General features: G+C 39.6%; 1 protein-coding gene across 12 annotated transcripts in view; it reads left to right on the forward strand.

Moving 5' to 3' along the window:
- DLGAP2 (DLG associated protein 2) overlaps positions 1 to 8,049 on the forward strand; it is a 494,722-nt gene extending 486,673 nt beyond the window's left edge. For 10 of the 12 annotated variants that reach the window (XM_076332874.1, XM_076332879.1, XM_076332877.1 and 7 more), the window contains 3 exons: positions 3,370 to 3,522; positions 4,359 to 4,376; positions 5,868 to 8,049. In XM_076332874.1, the coding sequence (XP_076188989.1) occupies positions 3,370 to 3,522; positions 4,359 to 4,376; positions 5,868 to 6,086 (390 nt within the window). In that variant the 3' untranslated portion in view covers positions 6,087 to 8,049. The remainder of the gene's footprint in view (positions 1 to 3,369; positions 3,523 to 4,358; positions 4,377 to 5,867) is intronic. The other 2 variants (XM_076332875.1, XM_076332886.1) reach the window with 1 other exon arrangement.
- The last annotated feature ends 11,281 nt before the right edge of the window (positions 8,050 to 19,330 follow it).

Below are 19,330 nucleotides of genomic sequence, written 5' to 3' on the forward strand. Positions count from 1 at the left end.
AAATGTCCTATCTTCTGATAGAAAATGGTAAGATATATGGTCCTCATTAGGAAAGGATCCAATTATCCACTTCAAAGACTCTGTCAAAACAAGAATTTTAATAGCTGTTACAGAATGACAGAGGAAATATGCAAAGTCAGGCAAGCAGGAGATGACCACATTTGTAATATCAAATATATCATGTGTGCTCCCCATCTAGTAATTTGTTTCATAGCGAAAGAAGGAAATCTTCATCAATGTCTAAAAGTTTCTCACTGCAAATTTCAAAGTGCCCTCCATTACCTGATTGATTAAGCTATGCAAACTAAGATTTGGAGAGCCTAACCTCCACTCCACTTCATTTATCTTCAAGTGGGTCCAGCACTTGTGCTCGAGAGCATTACTGTAATAACAAGCGCAGCTCCTGCTCAGCACAGCCGTCAGCTGTTTGGAAGTGCGAACAGTTCATTGCTGCAAAAGCAATAGGAGCACAAGGAGAAATCTACAGCTTTGCAGACAACATGACCAAAAAACTGGCAAGATTTTACTCTTTCCTTCTTATTTGGGTAATAAACCTTTGAACTCTGTAACAGCAGCTTTATCCCACTCTGAAGATTTAGGCTCTGAATATTCTTCAGCTTCATTAAATCAGCAGTGGGCTCTGCAGAAAGCAGCAACTGCAGAACTGGACTTCTAGCTCATTCATGTTTTGAGGCTTTTCTTCCTATGCCTAATGACAGAGTTTGTTGTCAAATAGTCACTTAGTGCGTATCCACAGCAGGCTTTCCATATGCTCCTAAGGCAGCATCTCAGTGCCCCAAGGGAACGCTGCCAGATAGCAGCCAGTTAGTGCATTCCCCCACTTGAAAACATCTAGCACTTACAGGGCTATCACACAGCAGTTTCTCTACCAGTGTTCAACAACAAGAAGCATAAATGTAGGACAAAGAACAACGGCCTTTACTTCTGCCAATTCAAAATGCAGCAAGGGTTTAGGAAGAGGAATATACTTCCTCAAACTAAAATTTAACCAGGAAACTCACCCATTGCCTATGGACTTTTCTAAAGGGTCACAGGAACTTCAAGGGACACATTTGATTATGGTCTGGGTTAAGATCTCTTACCAAAGACTCTCACTTAGGGTAAATTCATAGAAATGCAAGCTTCAATGAAGTTTTTTTTAGGAATCTGGCTGGCTATCTCCTACAGTATACTGTTCCCACTAACTGCTAGAAAAAAAAAATCACTGATTAATAACTACTCCCTTCTGCATTATTCACATTTCCTCTTGTAACACCCAGTTTTTTCTTTGAAGTGTCCTCCTCCATACCCTCTAGTTGACATAGATCCTGCTCAGCTCGTGAGATCATCGCTTAATATGTCATGGTTGCAGGCAAAAACAGAGCGGCTCGAGCACTGGCTAGGTACTTTTTGCTTTAGGCTTCCTTCAGAAGAAGGGCTGCAAAGCTGAATTCCAAATAAGATACAAATAAATGAACAGCTTCTGAGAAGAAACAGGTTTAAGCCAATCCTTTCAAAACTTAGTTAGCTGTAATAGTAATCATTTGTGCCAGCATTTATCCGCGGATCCATAAGCGATAACAGCAGGAGGCAGCCCTCTTGTGTCCAGTCAATGCACCGCACACTCCTCTGCAAGCAGCTGCGCTGGAGGCTGCAATCTTCTCAAACACGATGAGCAGTGGGGCGCACAAAGGTACAGAAGAGCAATTAGCCTGATTCAGAAGGCAATGGCATTTCAACGAGTGGCATCATTTTATGGTTATTTAGAGGAAACTGGGGAGAGGGACTGAGGAGACCAGGCTGGAGAGAACAGATTGCAATATAAGATACATTGCTGTGGGACTGTCCTGACGAATTTCACACAGGGAGTCAGTTCCTGAAGCCTGAGATATTGCCCTCTGTAGAGTAAGTAATACCACTGACATAAATTTTAAATGGTTTTGGAGTAAATTGGGATCTACCCAATTAAGTTGTTTTCAATGAACACTAATCTGCAGTTGTATCATGTTTCCCCGAAGTCTGTTATAATCTACATGGCCAGTTCTGTTAAGTTCCCGAAGCTCCCTATGAAAAGGCAACTTTTTTCTAGTCAAGAAGACTTTGAGGTGGATAGGCTTTTAGGCTGGTTCTTGGCCGGGATTCCCAAAGGGGTTTAGAAAGGAGTGACACTGCGTGTTGTCATGCCCAGCTCCAGGCACTCGGGTCCCACACTGGCATCTGCAAACCCAAGTCTGAGTAGCAATTCCTGGTGTAAGACCCCTAGAAATGTGCAATTTAAGGGAGGAATTAAATAGAAATGCTGACTTATCTCCCAGTTTTTAGGCAACTATGTGGGGTTGTGTTCAATACATAAAATGCCTTTGTCCACTAGATTTGTAAAAGATGGGGCACAGAGCCTTGCTTCAGCAATAACACCAGTGTTTCTAACATAGTAAACTAGTCATTACAGCTTTTGCCCAGGAAGGGGGAGATCCAGAGTCCCTTTGGCCTGGTTTCAACTCCATCTCTCCGAGCTCCATTGCATAGACCATCTTAACCGCTTCCTCATGCCCTGGAAGGGAAGAGACATTTCTCCATCATCTTCACAGAGGTGTTTATTAATTAAACTCTATTTCGTTGAAGTGGCAATGAAGTCTTATTGAACCAGTACCAATGCTCATAGAACATAGGGTTAAGAGTCTGTATACTACCTTTTTATGTAATTTTTATCTAGCATGGACATCAGGTTGATAGTCAAATGAAGGGTCACCTTGCTAATAGTTACCACCAATGTTTGCTCCATTAAGTGTTGTGCACATAGCACCACTTAATTGCAGTACTTGGGGATAGTGCCTTCCCAGTTCCTGAGCGTGATTCGACTCCCTGGAGAACAAAATCCTAGCATCCCCATCAAAATTTTGTACCTTACGTATACATTTGAAAATGTAAGATAATGTAAACATTGAATTCAGCATAAGCTGACTTCTTCATGGTGTTGTTTTGTCTTCTAATCAGCTATCGTGAATGTAATGTTTAACCAGAAAGACTTCAGCCTGGCTAGAGTATGAACCACTTTCCCTTTAATAATCAGCAGGCAGAGGCTGTCAGCTTGTCCCTTTTTAGAAATGCAGGTCAGCACAGCATATGGTGCTAAGGAACTTCCCGTGCCGCACAGATTCAGGAAGGCTCGCATATGACATCCAACTCATTCATGTTTGGATTGTGTAGGAGGCACAACTTTCCAGTCACAGCTCCCAGCTGTAAAGCACGTGTAGCCTTAGCACTGAGCAGCACTCTAGCAATGTCATCTGGCATGACACCTTTCCTGCCTCAAAGCACGTTGTTTAAAGCCTCCTGGTCTATCCGTATTCTTTCCTTTGTGCATGACAGGACCCGAGTGCCATGCCAAGACCAACTTCCCAGGACCTAGCAGGTTTCTGGGACTTATTGCAGCTCTCAATTGAAGACGTCAGCATGAAGTTTGATGAACTGCACCAGTTGAAACTCAATGAATGGAAAATAATAGAATCACCTGAAAGGAAGGTAAGTAGACCATGGACAACACCATTTGCTCCCCATTTGTAGTCCTGCAGTCTCCTTGTGTTAAATACAATAGTAAAACACGATATGTTTCTAACCCTAGAAAATATCTAATTGGCATGGCCCAATTTATACACGGAAACCTTCATCAGATGTGAGGATTTTTTTCTTTTTAACAATGTTGAGCTAAATTGTATAACAAATAAAATGAATTTTGCTAAGTTAGTCCACTCCATAACACTTTTGTTCAAATTATTTGGATTCACATTCTAAAGGCTAGAACTGAGATATGTTCTCATTAATTCAGACTGAAGACAATAGCCTGAGAATTCAATCAAGGTAAACTCAGCACTCTGCTACATGTGGGGCAGCTCAAACCTGAGCACTACAGTGTTTAATCCTGCCTGCACGACACAACTGATACTAGAACAGAAGTGAGATAAAAGCATGTGGCAAAACATAGCGTAGGTCAAACTAAAGCTCGGCCCATGAAAGTTTGGGGGACAAAGAGTACTTCTGGCAAAATGCCTGCACGTCTGCCCTGCTACTCCACCGCCTGTGAGACACCCCAGCCACGATGCTTACAAACTAAAGGTGGCAAATTGCCCACAAAAGCAATGTAATTCTGAAACTGCCTTTCCCCTTTCTAGAGCTCCATCCCCCTCACCTTGATTATCCCACTATCCTTGCTGATTATTGTATCAGTCAGATGAAGACAGCATTTGGTTTGAGTCAGTACTGTTGGCCTCAGGTGAATACTTGTTTGGTTTGGGAGGAATTAGGAGGCATTTTGACAACTCTTTCATTTCTTCATGCTCCTCTTGGATTTTAATTTTCAGCCAACTGGTTGGTGGATGGTGAGTTTGCAACTCTTGCTTACTAGTGACAACTGGAAGTAAGAAATTATTATAGTGATAGCAACAGTGATGTTCCTAAGAGGGAAATAACTAAAAGTGGAAAAAAAAAAAAAAAAAAAAGATGGGACAACAGGAATGGAGCCCTTATGTTCCTGGCTGAAAACAGGAAATAGAGAAAATAAAGACTGGAAGAGCTGGCTGTCATGGGGAATAGCATCTTAGGCTGCTGCACTGTTCCTGTTGAGTTGAGAATGTAGAACTATGTTCTTAAATAACCTTAGTTACTTAGTCTTGGCTAATGCATTTTGGTAGTAGACTCAGAACTAGTTTTAAAAAAAAGACCAAACAACGAAGAGTCTGTAAACCATAGCAGCATCAGTTCAATTTTTTTATTATTTGAATCCTGCTGTGCATCAAGTTAACTGTGTTCTCCATAAGGAACAGCCCATACTCTGGACTATTACTATTACTTTAAGAGTGATATAGCAGAAAGATTGATCATAATAACCATGCTATACGTATGAAGTTGTGGAATCTCCATCTTTGGGGCTATTCAGTTCAGTATTAACTATGATGTTGAAAAACCTGCTTCAAAGTTGCATCTAATTTCAAGTGGGCTTTGCATGGGGGTTGTATCAGATCACCTCCAGAGGTCCCTTCCAACCTAAACTATTGTATGATCCTGTGATTCTACAATATCTTCTTAAGGCCCTTATATGATATTACACAGTCTCTAAATGGAGCAAAATATCCATTTCATACTTAAAAACAATTCTTGATTTAAAACTTGCAGAGCAATTTACAACTACTTTGGTACCAAAATCTACTGACTCTCACTTTATAATTTGATAATTCTTCAATATAATTTTCTTTAAAATGGTCCAGGCTGGCAAGCAGAACAATTAGCCCTATGTTCTCTCTCTGGTTGGTGCTTGCATGTTTGTTTCCATTTAGCAATTCATAGAGGAGACTAAACTAATAGACATGTATACACAGCGGCTATCTCATATCCAGCTGAGGCTAAACTCACTATGATTAATTTAATTAAAAATCCTGTCCTGCTAATCTTAGACAGTCTTTTCACTTGATCAAACCACACAGATGCGCTGAATTCTTATTGGAGAGCCAGTGTGTGTTTCTGTCTATAATGAATGTAACAATGTGTCAGCTAAAATTAAACAAATTCATATGAAAGTGAGGTACGCAGATTGCATGTGCAGGATACCTGCAAAGACAGGAGAAGGACGTGTAATCTTTTTTAAGTCACAGGACTGCAGAATTTGTAATGGTTGCTGAAACAGCAGGGTTTTGTCAGTGTCCCTAGTGTGGATAGCTATTCATGTAATCCATTAGTCAGCTGATTGGAGAGCACAAATTGAGCATGCTTGATGTATGTAACCAGTATTTTGCATTTCATGTCTTCGATTTGCATGCTCTGCTGACGGTACCTTCCGCACGCAGTTCACCCTCAGTTTTAATGCCCTATTGCAGGAAGAAAGAAAGGTTCCTCCTCCTGTACCAAAGAAGCCCCCAAAAGGAAAATTCCCTATCACGAGAGAAAAATCTCTGGACCTACCCGACAGACAGCGACAAGAAGCTAGAAGACGGCTAATGGCTGCTAAGAGAGCAGCCTCTTTCCGGCAGAATTCAGCCACAGAGCGTGCAGACAGCATCGAGATATATATCCCAGAGGCTCAAACCCGGCTTTAAAGACAGAATGCTGCAGAGTTCCTTTTTTAAACAAAATGCTTGTACAGTTTGTCACTTACCTGGTAATTTTTGTCTCATTCTCTCCACTAAATATGCCCTTGCTGTTGTGTTCTTTGTGCCATAAGCACAGTGGAATGCTTTTGATTTCCTCAGAATTTGCTGAGCTCACCGCAAGAACAACTTCTTTTTGTATTTATTGTCTGACTTACAATCAGCTACAATGGATAGGGCTTGTCGAGACCTGACTTATCCAATATATTCTCAGAGGACAACAAGAAACACCTCTTGAGATGGAACCCAGCTTACTTTTTTGTTATTTATATTTTTATAAAATGTGTGATAATTAGGGATAAGAATAACAAACTATAAATGGGTGCATCTCACCATTCACTAGAGGCATTAGCTAATCCAAGTAGAAGGTGCTACAAATGTAAAGAGCAGGAAAGAAAGAACCCATTTATCTCTCTGACCTCCAGTTTCTTTTCCTAGAACCCAGCTAACATATTTACCCATGTGCTCTGCCACTCTTCTCATCTTTGTTACTGCAAAATAACATTAGGCCTCTCATGTCATGTCAAGTTTCTGGAGATGAACAGGGATATCCAGCCACTAAAACTCCAAAGTTCATCAGAAACCAAGAAGCATGCGAGTCTGGTGGTGGTGGGAATGCCCACTGAGAAACGTTTGCTGTTAGCAGTATAACGACACTCTGAAACCTAAGCAAAATTATAATGCAAGAGGACTTGAGTGATGGGTGAAAGGAAAACGGAAGCCTTAAAAAGTTAGATCTTCTGTAGCAAGATGTGTAAAGAAAAAGTTATACTCGCTCCTTTGGAACACTCATTGCATTTTTAACAGTTCTTTTACGTGTTAACATTTATTTTCTAAACCTTCTCTCTTTCATTTCAAGAGCTGTGCTACATGTAATATTTCAAACTCTCAAAATGTTATATCAATTGAGTTTCCAGGGTATCCTTGAGAAAAAAAAAATCTTGCTTGTTTAAAATGCCAGTTGTGATGTTGTAAACAGTTTAAGAAATATGAATGTGAGTGGTAAGTATATCTAAGTTTAAATGGTTATGTTAAGGTAAAGGTGAACTGTGGTTTACAGTTGTATTTTTTTTAGAACTATTTTTCTATGCAGTATGATTTATGGCAAGAATAAGCTTCTTGCTTGCTTCAGACATAAAAAAAACATGACTCGAGATAAGTGATTTCCAGCCATGGAATGTAAGGAAAATAATATATTTTCAAGCCTCACATTGTCAGAAGAGAGTTGGTAACTACCACAGTCAAGAGGCTTTAATTTAAAACAAATTAAGACAGAATTATTCCACTTCACCTACCTTCCAGAGCCAACCGAGCAACCCAGCACTTAGAAGTCTTCAGGTGAAGACGCAATAAGATGAGTAACCCTCAGCCCCTGATCACAAGGTTTGAATCCTACTGAACACTACTTTAGGTCAAAACAGTCTGAACCCAGTGAGACAAACAGCCCCAACTACCGCATCCCCTGTTTACCTGCTTTAACAAATGCAATGTATTTAGCCATAGGCAGAACAGCTATTTAATTATACTCGAGCACTTTGGTTCTTCACCTGATGAGCACTTTAAATATGAATCCCACGCACCCTGCAGCCTGACAGATGACTGAAAACATGAAGTATCGTAGGTTATGCAGATCTGACATTGCTTCAAATCTGTTTTCTTTTGTTTTTTTTGTTTTTCTTTTTCCTTCTCTTTTTCCTACAGTGTGTAGTATTAAGCATGAGTTCTGTCTTTGGAGCACAGCTGATAAAGCACGTTTAGCTTCAAGATATGAATCCTTAGAGATGACGTTTTGAGAAGTTTCTGTGAGGAGAAAACCCTGTAAATTGAGCCTGATATCTGGTATATACTTTACCAAATAGCCTTAAACTATATTTGGAAGCAAAAACCAAGACGAATGTATACCCTTCAAAAATGCAGGGAAAAAAAAAAAAAGAATAAATCCCTGAAATACTCTTCTATAGATGAAAACATTATATTTCCCATCCCTCGTATTTTCAAGGCATTTTCTATTAAGGAAAGAGCTGAATCCTGGGTAGTGTACAATATTGATGCTACTTCCTATATTTGTTGTACTATTTTAAATACAAATGTACCTGCAGACATTGGCATCTTTAGTCTCAAAAAATGATATCTTATTTAAAGTGGAGCTGCTCATTAGAAATATCCACACAAAACTAACGCCAGTGTGTCTTTCCTAGATTTAAGAAATTTAAAATAGACACACACACCCCTATACATATATATATGGCAGCTGATACATTTTATCTAATTTTCCTGTACACTTCAAGGAGAAATCACACTTGACTTACTTGCTTGAAAACCCCCACCTGCAGCAACAGGTCATGTGATTAAGACAAATTGTATTTGATCCTGCCAGTAATCAGACTTTATAAAGACAAATTGTAAAAACAACAGATTACAGGTAAGCTTAGATCCCAGCTGACCTAATAATGCTGACTTGGAGCAGTCCGTATAAGTCTTTAATTTTAGAATCATATTTTGATAGTTTTTTGATATGTTAAAATTTTATTGGATGTTCTCAGGCAAAAATAGGCCTGTGTGAATGATGCCAACCCTGTATTTTACATTTCCCATGCCATTACAAGAAAATGTTCAATATAAGCTTTGGATATCTATGATTTCTGTTTGTTCCACCTCTGTTCAAAAAAAAAAAAAATTCAAAAGTAAACTAGATGCCTACTGAAAAATCTGATAATATGTTATCTGTGCATGTTACATTTCAAAGTGCAATATATTAAATTCTTGTACAGGTAACATTCTATCATTAAAGGCAAATAAGCCATTTCTATTTACATATTGTACATCTGGTTAGTTTAGAAAAATAACATTATGCTTATCATACTTGTGTTGCAAATAAATCAAAGTCCCTGACATGAGAAACACAGCATGTGGTATCTTAATAAACATATAAACAGATCAATTGTAATCTGACCCCGCATCATAAAAATAAAATTCAGTTACAAAACCAACGTAGGAGGAATGTAAATAAACATAAAGAAAGAAAGTGGAACGCTTTCTACTTAGAGACCTCATGGCGTAGACCCACACAGAACAGCTGGATATAGCAAAATAGTCTAGTGTTTAATTGAATACTAATTAGACTAATATTTATTTTAACAGACGAAAATTATAGAAAGTCTCTGTTTGTTTCTTCTTTGCCTGTAAAACACAAGTATAATAAACAGAATTCTGAAAAGTTAAATAAAGAAAAAGACCTGACTGGTAAAATCGTTGATATTTGCCATACTTATTTTTGCTTTGTATATTTTTTTAGATTTGAAATTATTTGTAAATTGGTGAAGTACATTATGAAGTGTTTTATTATTTCTTGTTGACCTGATCAGAATGGCCTTTGGCAACGTGCGAAGACTAATAATGTTGTACAGTTTAATACCAAAAAATGACATTTTAATTCATGCTTAAACCTTGTCACTATGTTAGATTTGAGATGAATCAGGAAGGAATTAAAGCATGCATAGGAAGGTGTGTGGATTTCATAGAGATATATATAAAATACATTTCATATAATGGAAATTATTTCTTTTAAAATAAGCCTATGTTCTGCTGTATCAGTAAATTAGTACTCTAGTTTCATCTTCTTCAGCACTGCATCTAGTATAAAGTGAGGGAATGTTTGGTCATTGGGTGGTTTTGCAAGGAAAAGAAATTAACTGCTACGTGATGACATGCCATACGTGACCCGCAGTCTCCTCATGCCCTGCTGGGAGCGATGCCCTTGAGAGGCTCCTGGCCCCATGGCAGCCTCGGGCAGTGCTGCCGCCAGGTCCTTCCCACACAGGTTGATCCCGGCCCCCCTGCGCCCGGAGCGGCGTGCCTCCAGATCAGCCCGTCTCAGCCCTTTGCGTTCAAAGCCTTGAGCCTGCCCTGCCTGGTCGGTGGGTTTGATGTCCTCCTTGGCTTTTCAGCGTTGGTGCCGGTGGCAGGGGGCACACCGGAGGCTGACCCATCAAGTGCTGGTTTGTGCATGTTAATTTGAGATCTGAAGTTGGTCTGGCAGCTCCAGGTGTCAAGCTGTGTGTGCTGAAAAGCTCCGAAATCCTGTGTAGTGGGAGCCTCAGCATTAGACAGAGAGCTTAAATGAAACCGTGAAGCAGCGTTACTCCCGTTACTGTTCCCAGAGCATCTCACTATGTAGTGATACCACCCGCAAACTGCAGTAGAGGTGAGGAGTATCAGCAAACCCCTTAATGTCTAGAGAGGTGCTTCCTGGTGTATGACAGGTTGACACTTACATTTATATAGTGCCTTTCATCCAGAAGGATCTCCAAGCACTTTATTAGCCGATGCACAAACTCCAGGCTGGGCTGCAGCTGGGGCAGTTTGCCCTGCCCATAGCCTGGTGAGCCGGCACGGCGGGATGCTGAGGGCTCTCCCGCCTGTCCCCACGCTGCTGGGGAGTTTCCTTCCACACCACCCTCCCAGCGCCCAGGAGGACCCTTACGGTCTGAGCCTGTGCCGAAGGAGAAGCAAAGACTTGCTGAACCAAGAGGAAGACCTGAGCAAAGAAGAGGTGAGGGCAATGCTCATACCGTCCCTCCAGGGTGTAGGCAGGGAAAGAAAAGCATCAAATTAAGGTTCCAGAACAATGTCTGCGTTTGCTGTTCATTCAGTGAGGGTCCCTGCAGTGGAGGAGCTCCCCTGGGAGGGCGCCGCAGGAGGGCCCTGGCCGGTGCCCAGTGCGGGAGCTGATGGCACCTGTAGCTGAGCCCTCTCGGTCGGACATCTCGGCAAGTCTCTCCTTCACAAGTGCATTAGCCCACAGCTTTCTTAGCGGGAGAGACTGATCTGGGGCATGTGCTGCAAAAGCAGCCTTCCCCTGTGGCGTAACTGCCAAGCGCCCTGTTCTCTCCCCGGGTCTGCCCTCCGGCCAAGCGAACACGCAGGATAACGTGAGGCACAGGACTTAGGCATAAGGATTATGCTTTGGTTCAGGCAGCTGCTCTTTACTGAGACTCAGCTCTAACCCTAAGGGTTCTTTGTATGGCAAAGTAATGGGGACGCCTCCCTCCGCATTGGCAGGAGAGGCAGACTAAAGGCAGCCATTTCATACTGCAGATAACAGAAAGAGGATGTATACATACATATATATATATATATATATATATAAAAAACAATTTTTCAGTGTCGTGGTCCCAGACAGTTGGACCAGGAACCACAGTCAACTCTCACGTTCCTGCAGGCCGTGGCACTTTCTTGCAGCTCAGCCTCAGCAGTGACGGCTGTGGCAGGTTCCCTGCCTAGTGCAGCCCCACAGCCCATCTGCAACTATTCACTGTGTTCACCTCCAGGGACCATCTTTTGGGAACAGCTGTTTCCATACTCTCATGCATACACAGATTCCTGGTAGGAATTAAGTCCTCTGTATATACAGAAATTGCTTAATTTATCTCTGAAATGCAGCTACGTCTATGGTGTAATGCTGCAGCTGTTTAACTACATAATAGGCTGTTCAGGACAGCACGTATAAAACCGAAATTGAAATGGAAACTTGCCCAAAAGAGAATTTGGCCAGCATATTTAGGCTGATACAGCTCCTCTTAACAAAATAAAATCCTAATAGCTGCAAGAGGCCATGGCACTCGTTATATCTAAAAACCATATTCCAGATCCCTTCTCATTAAATGCATATCGCATTTTGTAAATGATGATCACAGAAGAAGACTGAATGTTCACGGTCCCACCTTTCCACACATGGGTGTTTCTCTCATTACCCTTCACTGCTGAAACAGAACTGGGCTTTTGAAGTCAGATCATAGATAATGTAAATTAGTATGTCTACACGGCTTGCTCTTTAACTGAGCAAACACAGAACAGTTTTCATCAGCTGGCAATTTAACTCTCTATTTTATTAAGGCCAAATTGTTATCTGTCTAAATTGCTTTTGTTGGACAGGATTTTTTACTTCTCTAGTACAAAACCATGAATATTTTCACCTAAGCTTAAACGAGGGGGAGGTTTATTTGAAGATATGGTCATTATTCACCAACACAGCCCGTTAGTGAGGATTTTTCTTCTCTTTCCCTTACTCTTCTTTCATTCAGCACAGCATTTCCCATTCCTAAAGCTGAACTGTCATACAAGTTTCTTATTTGTGACATGAATTACTGCAGACCTTCGGGCTAAGTTCTGATCTCAGTTGTATTAGAATCAATGCTAAGAAACTGAAATCAGAAAGAAATTTCAGATTCAGATTAGTATAATTCAGATCAATATCTGACTCGGCAAGTCCTGCTGCGGTAGGAAGGACTTACCATTCAAGTTAGCGAGTGCGTAATTACTTTTTAGGATATAGTTCTTCCTTTCAGGTAGGTCACAATCAAGCAGAGGGCTTGGTAGTAGGTTCAAGTCTCTGATTATAGTCCTCACAAAGAAATACTAGCTTTGTTTATAATTACCCATGGAATCCACATGCTCATATCCATGCTTTGATTTACCCTTCGGAGGTTTAATAGTGTGGCCATCTCATTTTAAAAGGGCTCAGCATGTATGTATTCTTTAGTCCACTTTATATATTAATTTCCTGAATTAAGAAAATTTCCCTTTCAAGTAGCCTGACTTATACTGCTCTAGAACTGTTCTTTCCTGAAGAAAAGCCACTATGACTGTGCAGGATTTTCTGTACAGAGACAAAACTCATACTTTCATTTACCATGTGACATGCCAAAATAATCAAGTGTGGCCTAAGGACTAAATTAAATGCCTCCTATAGAATTTCAAGGAATGTTAGAACCAGGAAACTAGCTGTTTAGTTATCATTAAAAGTATATATAAATATATATAAATATATATATACATAAGAAATCATATCAACAATGAGGATGAACTGAGTGCCAAATATTCACCATGTGTATAAAGCTACACTTCACTAGAATTAAACTATTTTATGTAATTCTCTTTCTCATGCTTTTATGGTTCTTTTGATAAATTCTATTTAGTAGCATGCAGGATACCTAAATTGAATGTACAGTATGTTGTTTCATTGCTACAATAATTTCTTGCTTCTCAGTAATATCTTCTTTACCAGAATGTTATTTGTTACTTTGAAGACATATTTGAGAATCGTTTTATTATTGAGTTATTCTTTTTTCATGATTCTCTACTCACCTCCAGCTGATTGTAAGAAAATGTGATTCACTATTTTGCCCCATGGCTCTTTTATGAAGCTGCCTCTTTCAATTGGTTTATGTATTGTTTATGTTCATCTACTGTAAATAATTCTGCAATTAAATTTTTTGAGAAAAATAGAGTACACTCTTTATTACATTTTAAATTTTGCATTAGTTAAAATATGCCATTTCCAATCAGAAAATTTGTAGACCACACTAAATTATTACTTTAGACATGCAGCCTTCTGAGTGTCAGGAAATTCATTTTCAAGAAAATAATTTTGATAGGGTTTTATCTGAATTCAAAGGAAGACACATCTAAAATCTGAAGGAATTTGGCAAATAACGGAATCAGCTATGGAATGCTATCGATGTGTTTTGATTTGTGGTTATTAATACTATCATTATAGAATATCATGCACTGATTTTGAATCAGACCATTGTGTGTCATTAACAGAAAGAACAATAGCCTCTTTTGCATGTAAAACATCCAAAATTGAATTATTTGTAAGGAGTTGTTATTGAGCAGAAGTAACTGAAAAAATTTGTTTTGGAAAGGTGAATCCTGGAGCATCTCTCTGTGTGGTTTTTTGCTGTTTGCAACAGAATAGCCAAAAAGGAATTTTAGCCCACTATATGTTTTTCAGCTCCTTCCAGGGCAGACAAGTCTCCTTCTGGAAATGGCTTTAGCATCTCAGCAGAAAATTTGATTAATACTTTGCATTGGCCAGAATTCTTGGTAAGACAGAAGCCATGGTAGGCATGAAACGAAGACGTGTGGAGTCTCTGAGTCTAAATAAAGGAGGTACCAGAAGTACCATGACAAATATGAATTTATTTGGCATAGAAAAGTGCTTAGTTGCTTGAATCATTGGATTGTTATTGTTCATTTATTATATATACTATTGTAACACTTCAGAGCCCTAGCTATTGACCAAGACAACACTGCACATTTACAAAATGAAAATACTTTACAACCCAACCATTAGGTGAGAAACAACAGATAGGAAGATACAGGAGAGAAACCGAGGGAAAAAGTAAGATGCTATTAATTAAAATGAAAAGCGGTGGTTGCAGCATCCCAGCAGCCCGTCAATTGTCAATTGTTTCATAGCCATCAGAAAAAGAGAGGATAATGAAGTGGGTTGGAAGATACCCTCAGGGATCTCTTTCCAAGCAGGGAGGGAGTCCAAGAAAGATGTTTGTTTGAAAATTTAACACAGAGATGATGAATTTTGGCATCATGAGTCAACTGGATGTGGAAGCTGATATCTCCGTAACTAATGAATGATGCTAGGTACACCATGGACAGGTGGTATACAAAGAAGCTGTGAAAGGTCTTGGCAGTAAGACCAATAAAATTAAAGATTCAGTACTCTGCTGGCTCATTATTTGTATAAAGGAATTTTCATCTTTAATACCTGTTGTGGAAGGCTCAAAATTTTCCAGCTCTATGTCAGCAGTTCTAATAAAAATGAAATTTAAAGAGAGAGGTCATTAAAACAGCTTAGCGCTTCTTTTTGTCTGTCTCCTAACAGTAGATGTTATGACCTAGAGCGTCACTCATAGCAGTTCTGTACTGATATTTTACAACTAAGAAAGACCTTGATCACTTCTAGTTGAAATTCCAATAACCATTTAGCCTGTCTTAGCCTTCATGAGTTCCCTAAAACAGGGTGATCCTTCCTGCAATCTGGAAGGGATCTCAGGACTAAACAAGCTGTTTCCTGCACAATAGTATTACAGATAGTTGCACGTCAGCCTTAGTATTATAGGCATACCCATATAAATGAGGACAGTCGTTGCTGATGAACTCGTAAGGTCAGTAAAGCTGGAGCATAGATGTGGCATATTTTATTTCAGTTGCTGAACCACATAACCAGGTGCAGAATACATGTTCTGGAATTAGCATATTTATTCCAGTTGAACTGCACTGACACTGGCAGTGGGTTTGTGGAAGGCTGTTATTATTTTAACCGTAGCAGCACAGCTGAAGTGTGAAAATTTTGAAATGTAGACAAATGCCTTACATAATCTATTGCAGCCCTAACATAATCCCTGGACAGATTCTGCTGTGAATTTTTAAACAATCAATTTATAAGTAGCTAGAGAATAATACGGTGATAAAAACTAGGCAACACTGATTTGCCAACATCCTATCGTGTTAACCAATTTAATTTTCTCCTTTGACAGGATGAATGGCCTAATGGATTAGGTAAAAACAGCAGGCTGTGATAGATCTTCACTTCATTAAGGCTTTTGATGCAGTTCCAGTGTAACATTTTTATATAAAACTAGGAAAATATTGTCTAAATAAAATTTTTGTAAAATTAAATCTGATGCGGCTGAAAATATTATTTTAAATATACAAATATCCTTGACCCATTGTGAAATCTGAAGGGCTTTTGAAGTGGGAGAATCTTACAAAAATCTGGTCTCAGTACTAGTCAGTAATTTCACTGACAATTTTGATGATTTACTAAAAAAAATAACATTCATTGATCATGTGATACAGACCTGGGAGTGGTTACAGGTTCTACAGAGGATATGATCAAAATTCAAAGTGATCAAAAAAAATGGACACACTCTCTAAATCCAATGTGATGAAATTCAGTGAAGAAAAAATGCAAAATGCTATTCTGAAAAGATGTGATCAAGCTCAGATGTGACAGAATATCCGTTTAAGAAAAAGTAGAGCACAGAAGATGTGGGCTATGATGGATCACAAGCTAAATAAGAGTCAACCTGATGCTAAATCAACACAAGCTAAATCACATGCTCTTAAGAAAAGGGGAAATCTAATAGTGAATGTATTAGCATATCATTAAATTACTGTGGCTTAACAAATTATTGTGCTGTGTAATCATCCATGTATACACAATCTTAAATTGTGGCGCATACGCATTATTGGACTTGACATTGCAAGCCAAGCTAAAACAAATTACCCATAGAAGGCAGAAGTCTTCAGATCCATAAAAATCAAACTTGGGTATCCGAGGCATGGCTTGTCCTCTTCCATCCAGGCTGCTCAGTAGCAATCTCCATGGCCACTGCATTTTGCTGTACATCAAGTGTCTAAGGACTTCTAACAGGCTGAGCCCCTTTCAGGACTCGGGTGGAGTTTGTGCATGTCTCCGTCCTAGGTTTGAACCACAGCAGGGCTGGGGCAGAGGGCAGGATGCTTTTGGTGTGCTTGGCTGCCTGCGTTTAGGAACCAGACTGTCATGTTTGGGCAGTGGTGGGATACAGACTCTCTGAATCTCGCTGTCTTCAACTTAGCCACTTCCACCCAAGTCCTCTCTGAGATGGCAGGAATTACCCTCTGAATCTCAGGCAAATGCTCAAACACAAAATGTGAATGAGAGATAGATAGGCAGAAGCGTTTCAGAATATCTAAAAGTGACACCGAATGACTGAGTCCTCAGTCATGCCACTGAGAAAGTGGCAAGCCAGATTCTGGGGATGTAGGGACATCTCCTGTATGCTACAGAGAGGTTCTTACTTCACTCTGTTCAGTACTGGTAAGGTTTTGGTTAGAGTATTAAATCCTGTTTTAGAGGAATTGAGAAGCACGTGGAGAAAATTCAGAAGGAAGCAACAAGGATTATGAGAGATTTAGAAAGCATGACCTAAGTGAACAGAGTTCAGAAAATGGATCAAGAAAAGAATGACTTGTTTCAACACAAAGAAGTTGTTATGAACTTTAATGCAATTGTTTCCCCATTCCCTGGAAGGAGGTTATTATCATAATTAGCATAAAAGTCTAGCTTTTATTTGTTTGTTTAGATAAGGGTAGTGAATCCTGGAAAAAACTATTTAGCTCAAGGACTCAGTAATACAAGTTAGCAAGCATACCCTATACAACCTTGCAGATGTGATCCACATGTCAGAATCCCCTGGACAGCCACAGGAACCATCACCTAGCGTCCGGGCTGCACGCACGCTCCAAAAGGGATGTGCCCAGATCACCGGTCCCCTCCTCTCACTTGACACACGATCCTATTTATAAGCAACTGGCCACTTGCAAGTGTAAAAGAGGTATTCACCTGCCAAAGCCGCAAGTGCTGCTCAGAGAGCTGTTCCCCAGCTCTTCCCAGAAGGAGAAGGCGACCAGGTGGGTGGATGTGAGAGGCTAGCCTGGCCCGCGGCCATGGCTGGTCCCCCAGCATCGCCCCGCTCACACGTACCTCAGCCGGCCTCAGCACTCGGGGAGGTGAGTGCTCAGGGTCATGGCTGGATCTCCACTTCTTCTCCTGTGTATTAGGGGTCTGTCAGATCGCAAAGGAATGAAGCTGGGCTGTTCTTGAATAAAAGGTCTTAATACCAAAGAAAGAAATTGTAGAAAATTGGTGATAGTGGCTGAGTCAGCAATGTTCTTTCCTCAGTATGAGGTTCATATCCCTTTTTATTATTAGCAGGCACTGGGCTGCTTGAGATGTTGCAATTAAGGGAAAAATCAAAAGGAAGTTTCTGCTCCACATGAGGAGTAACATCACCTCAGCCTTTACTGCTGAATGGAAGCTCAGATCCTGACCAGGCGTAGAAGTAATTAACGTGCTCAACCAAAATCACCTAGAAAATCCTTGTGGCTGTTGTGTGGTTGTTGTACTCTTCATGCCCCACATTAACTCACCTGCATAGGTGTGAGCTATTTAGACAATACATAAAAACACAGAGGAACTTGCTTGTCAGAAGGGCTGCGCACCCATCGCTGCCATACTTGGTTCGCCGCCTTGCAACTGAACCTCATCACACTCGCTGCAGAGCTTGGCACTGAATTATTTGAGGAGGACAGGGCTTAGGTCAATGGAATGGAAAATAATGACAATTCAATTTAAATGCAGATCCTTGAGGAGTAGATGATAATAGACTGCTTCAAACAAATTTAAAAAAGGAAATTAGCTTTGGTAAAAACCAAGGATTCTAAGTATTAAAAAGTGACATAAAACCAATCATAATAGAGGTGATAAATCAGTTATGCCAGATAGGAAATAAATCATGAGTGAACAGTAAGGGAAGCAGATGAATGTTATGCTTTGGGGTTTGAATATGTCAAAGCAAATTTTGTAAAATATTTATAAATTTATGAAGCATTGACAACATCTTAGAAAAAAGCTTGTATTTAGAATTTTATGAATGTTTATATTTATATATTTGTATGAGTTTATGTGGCTTTGTATGTGTGTATGTACATATATACACATATGTATATGTGTATATATAATATGTATGTATATATTTGTCCATACAGAAATAAAAGAGGATCAACTGTAAATTTTATATACATTTACTTTTTTTTAAATGACAAAAAATTATATTTGGTTTGGTTTGTGCATGTCTGTATCTCAGGATAAAACCATTTGCCTGTCTAAGTCACGGAAAGAGGAAGCTGAAAAGAAGGCTGAAGAGAATAGGGCTGAGCAAAGGGAAAACCTATAGACCAAAACAAACATAAATGCGATATTTTTTATTCTTTGCTTATTAGGAATATATGATTAATTTAGCTGATTTGAAACAGGATTTTACCATAATTCAGCTTCAGGGTGAAAAAGCATTTTTTAGTTAATTCACATTACGTATCTGTCTCTAAAGCCAGATACCAAATCAAATATACACATACATATTGTGCCAGAAAGCAAACAGTCTGTACATGAGACAAGCTAATTCATGCATTTTGACACCTTCCAGCCCGAATTAGGACAGGTAGTTGTATCATTTTGAGACTAACTGCTATATAACAAATTCAAGATGTTTTATTCCTCCACCCAGATTCACTCCATTCTTCTCAGATAATCTTTCCGAAATACATTTTATCAATTGACTTATTTAATGTCATGGAATAAACAAAATTTACTAGAGCCTCCTCATTTGTAATAATTAGTAAGAAGCTGTAATATTCCATTGGATTTTACATTCTGAATGTAGTAACAAAGCATAATACCCGGAGATAAATGTGAACCTATCCCTTCAGTCAGAAGGGTCATTTACGACCACGTGTGTCCCAGCTGTGACAGCACATGTAGAGGGGAGGTTCCCCGTGTGTGG

The sequence above is a fragment of the Aptenodytes patagonicus genome, chromosome 3, assembly GCF_965638725.1.
Source record: "Aptenodytes patagonicus chromosome 3, bAptPat1.pri.cur, whole genome shotgun sequence".
Taxonomy (NCBI): Eukaryota; Metazoa; Chordata; class Aves; order Sphenisciformes; family Spheniscidae; genus Aptenodytes; species Aptenodytes patagonicus.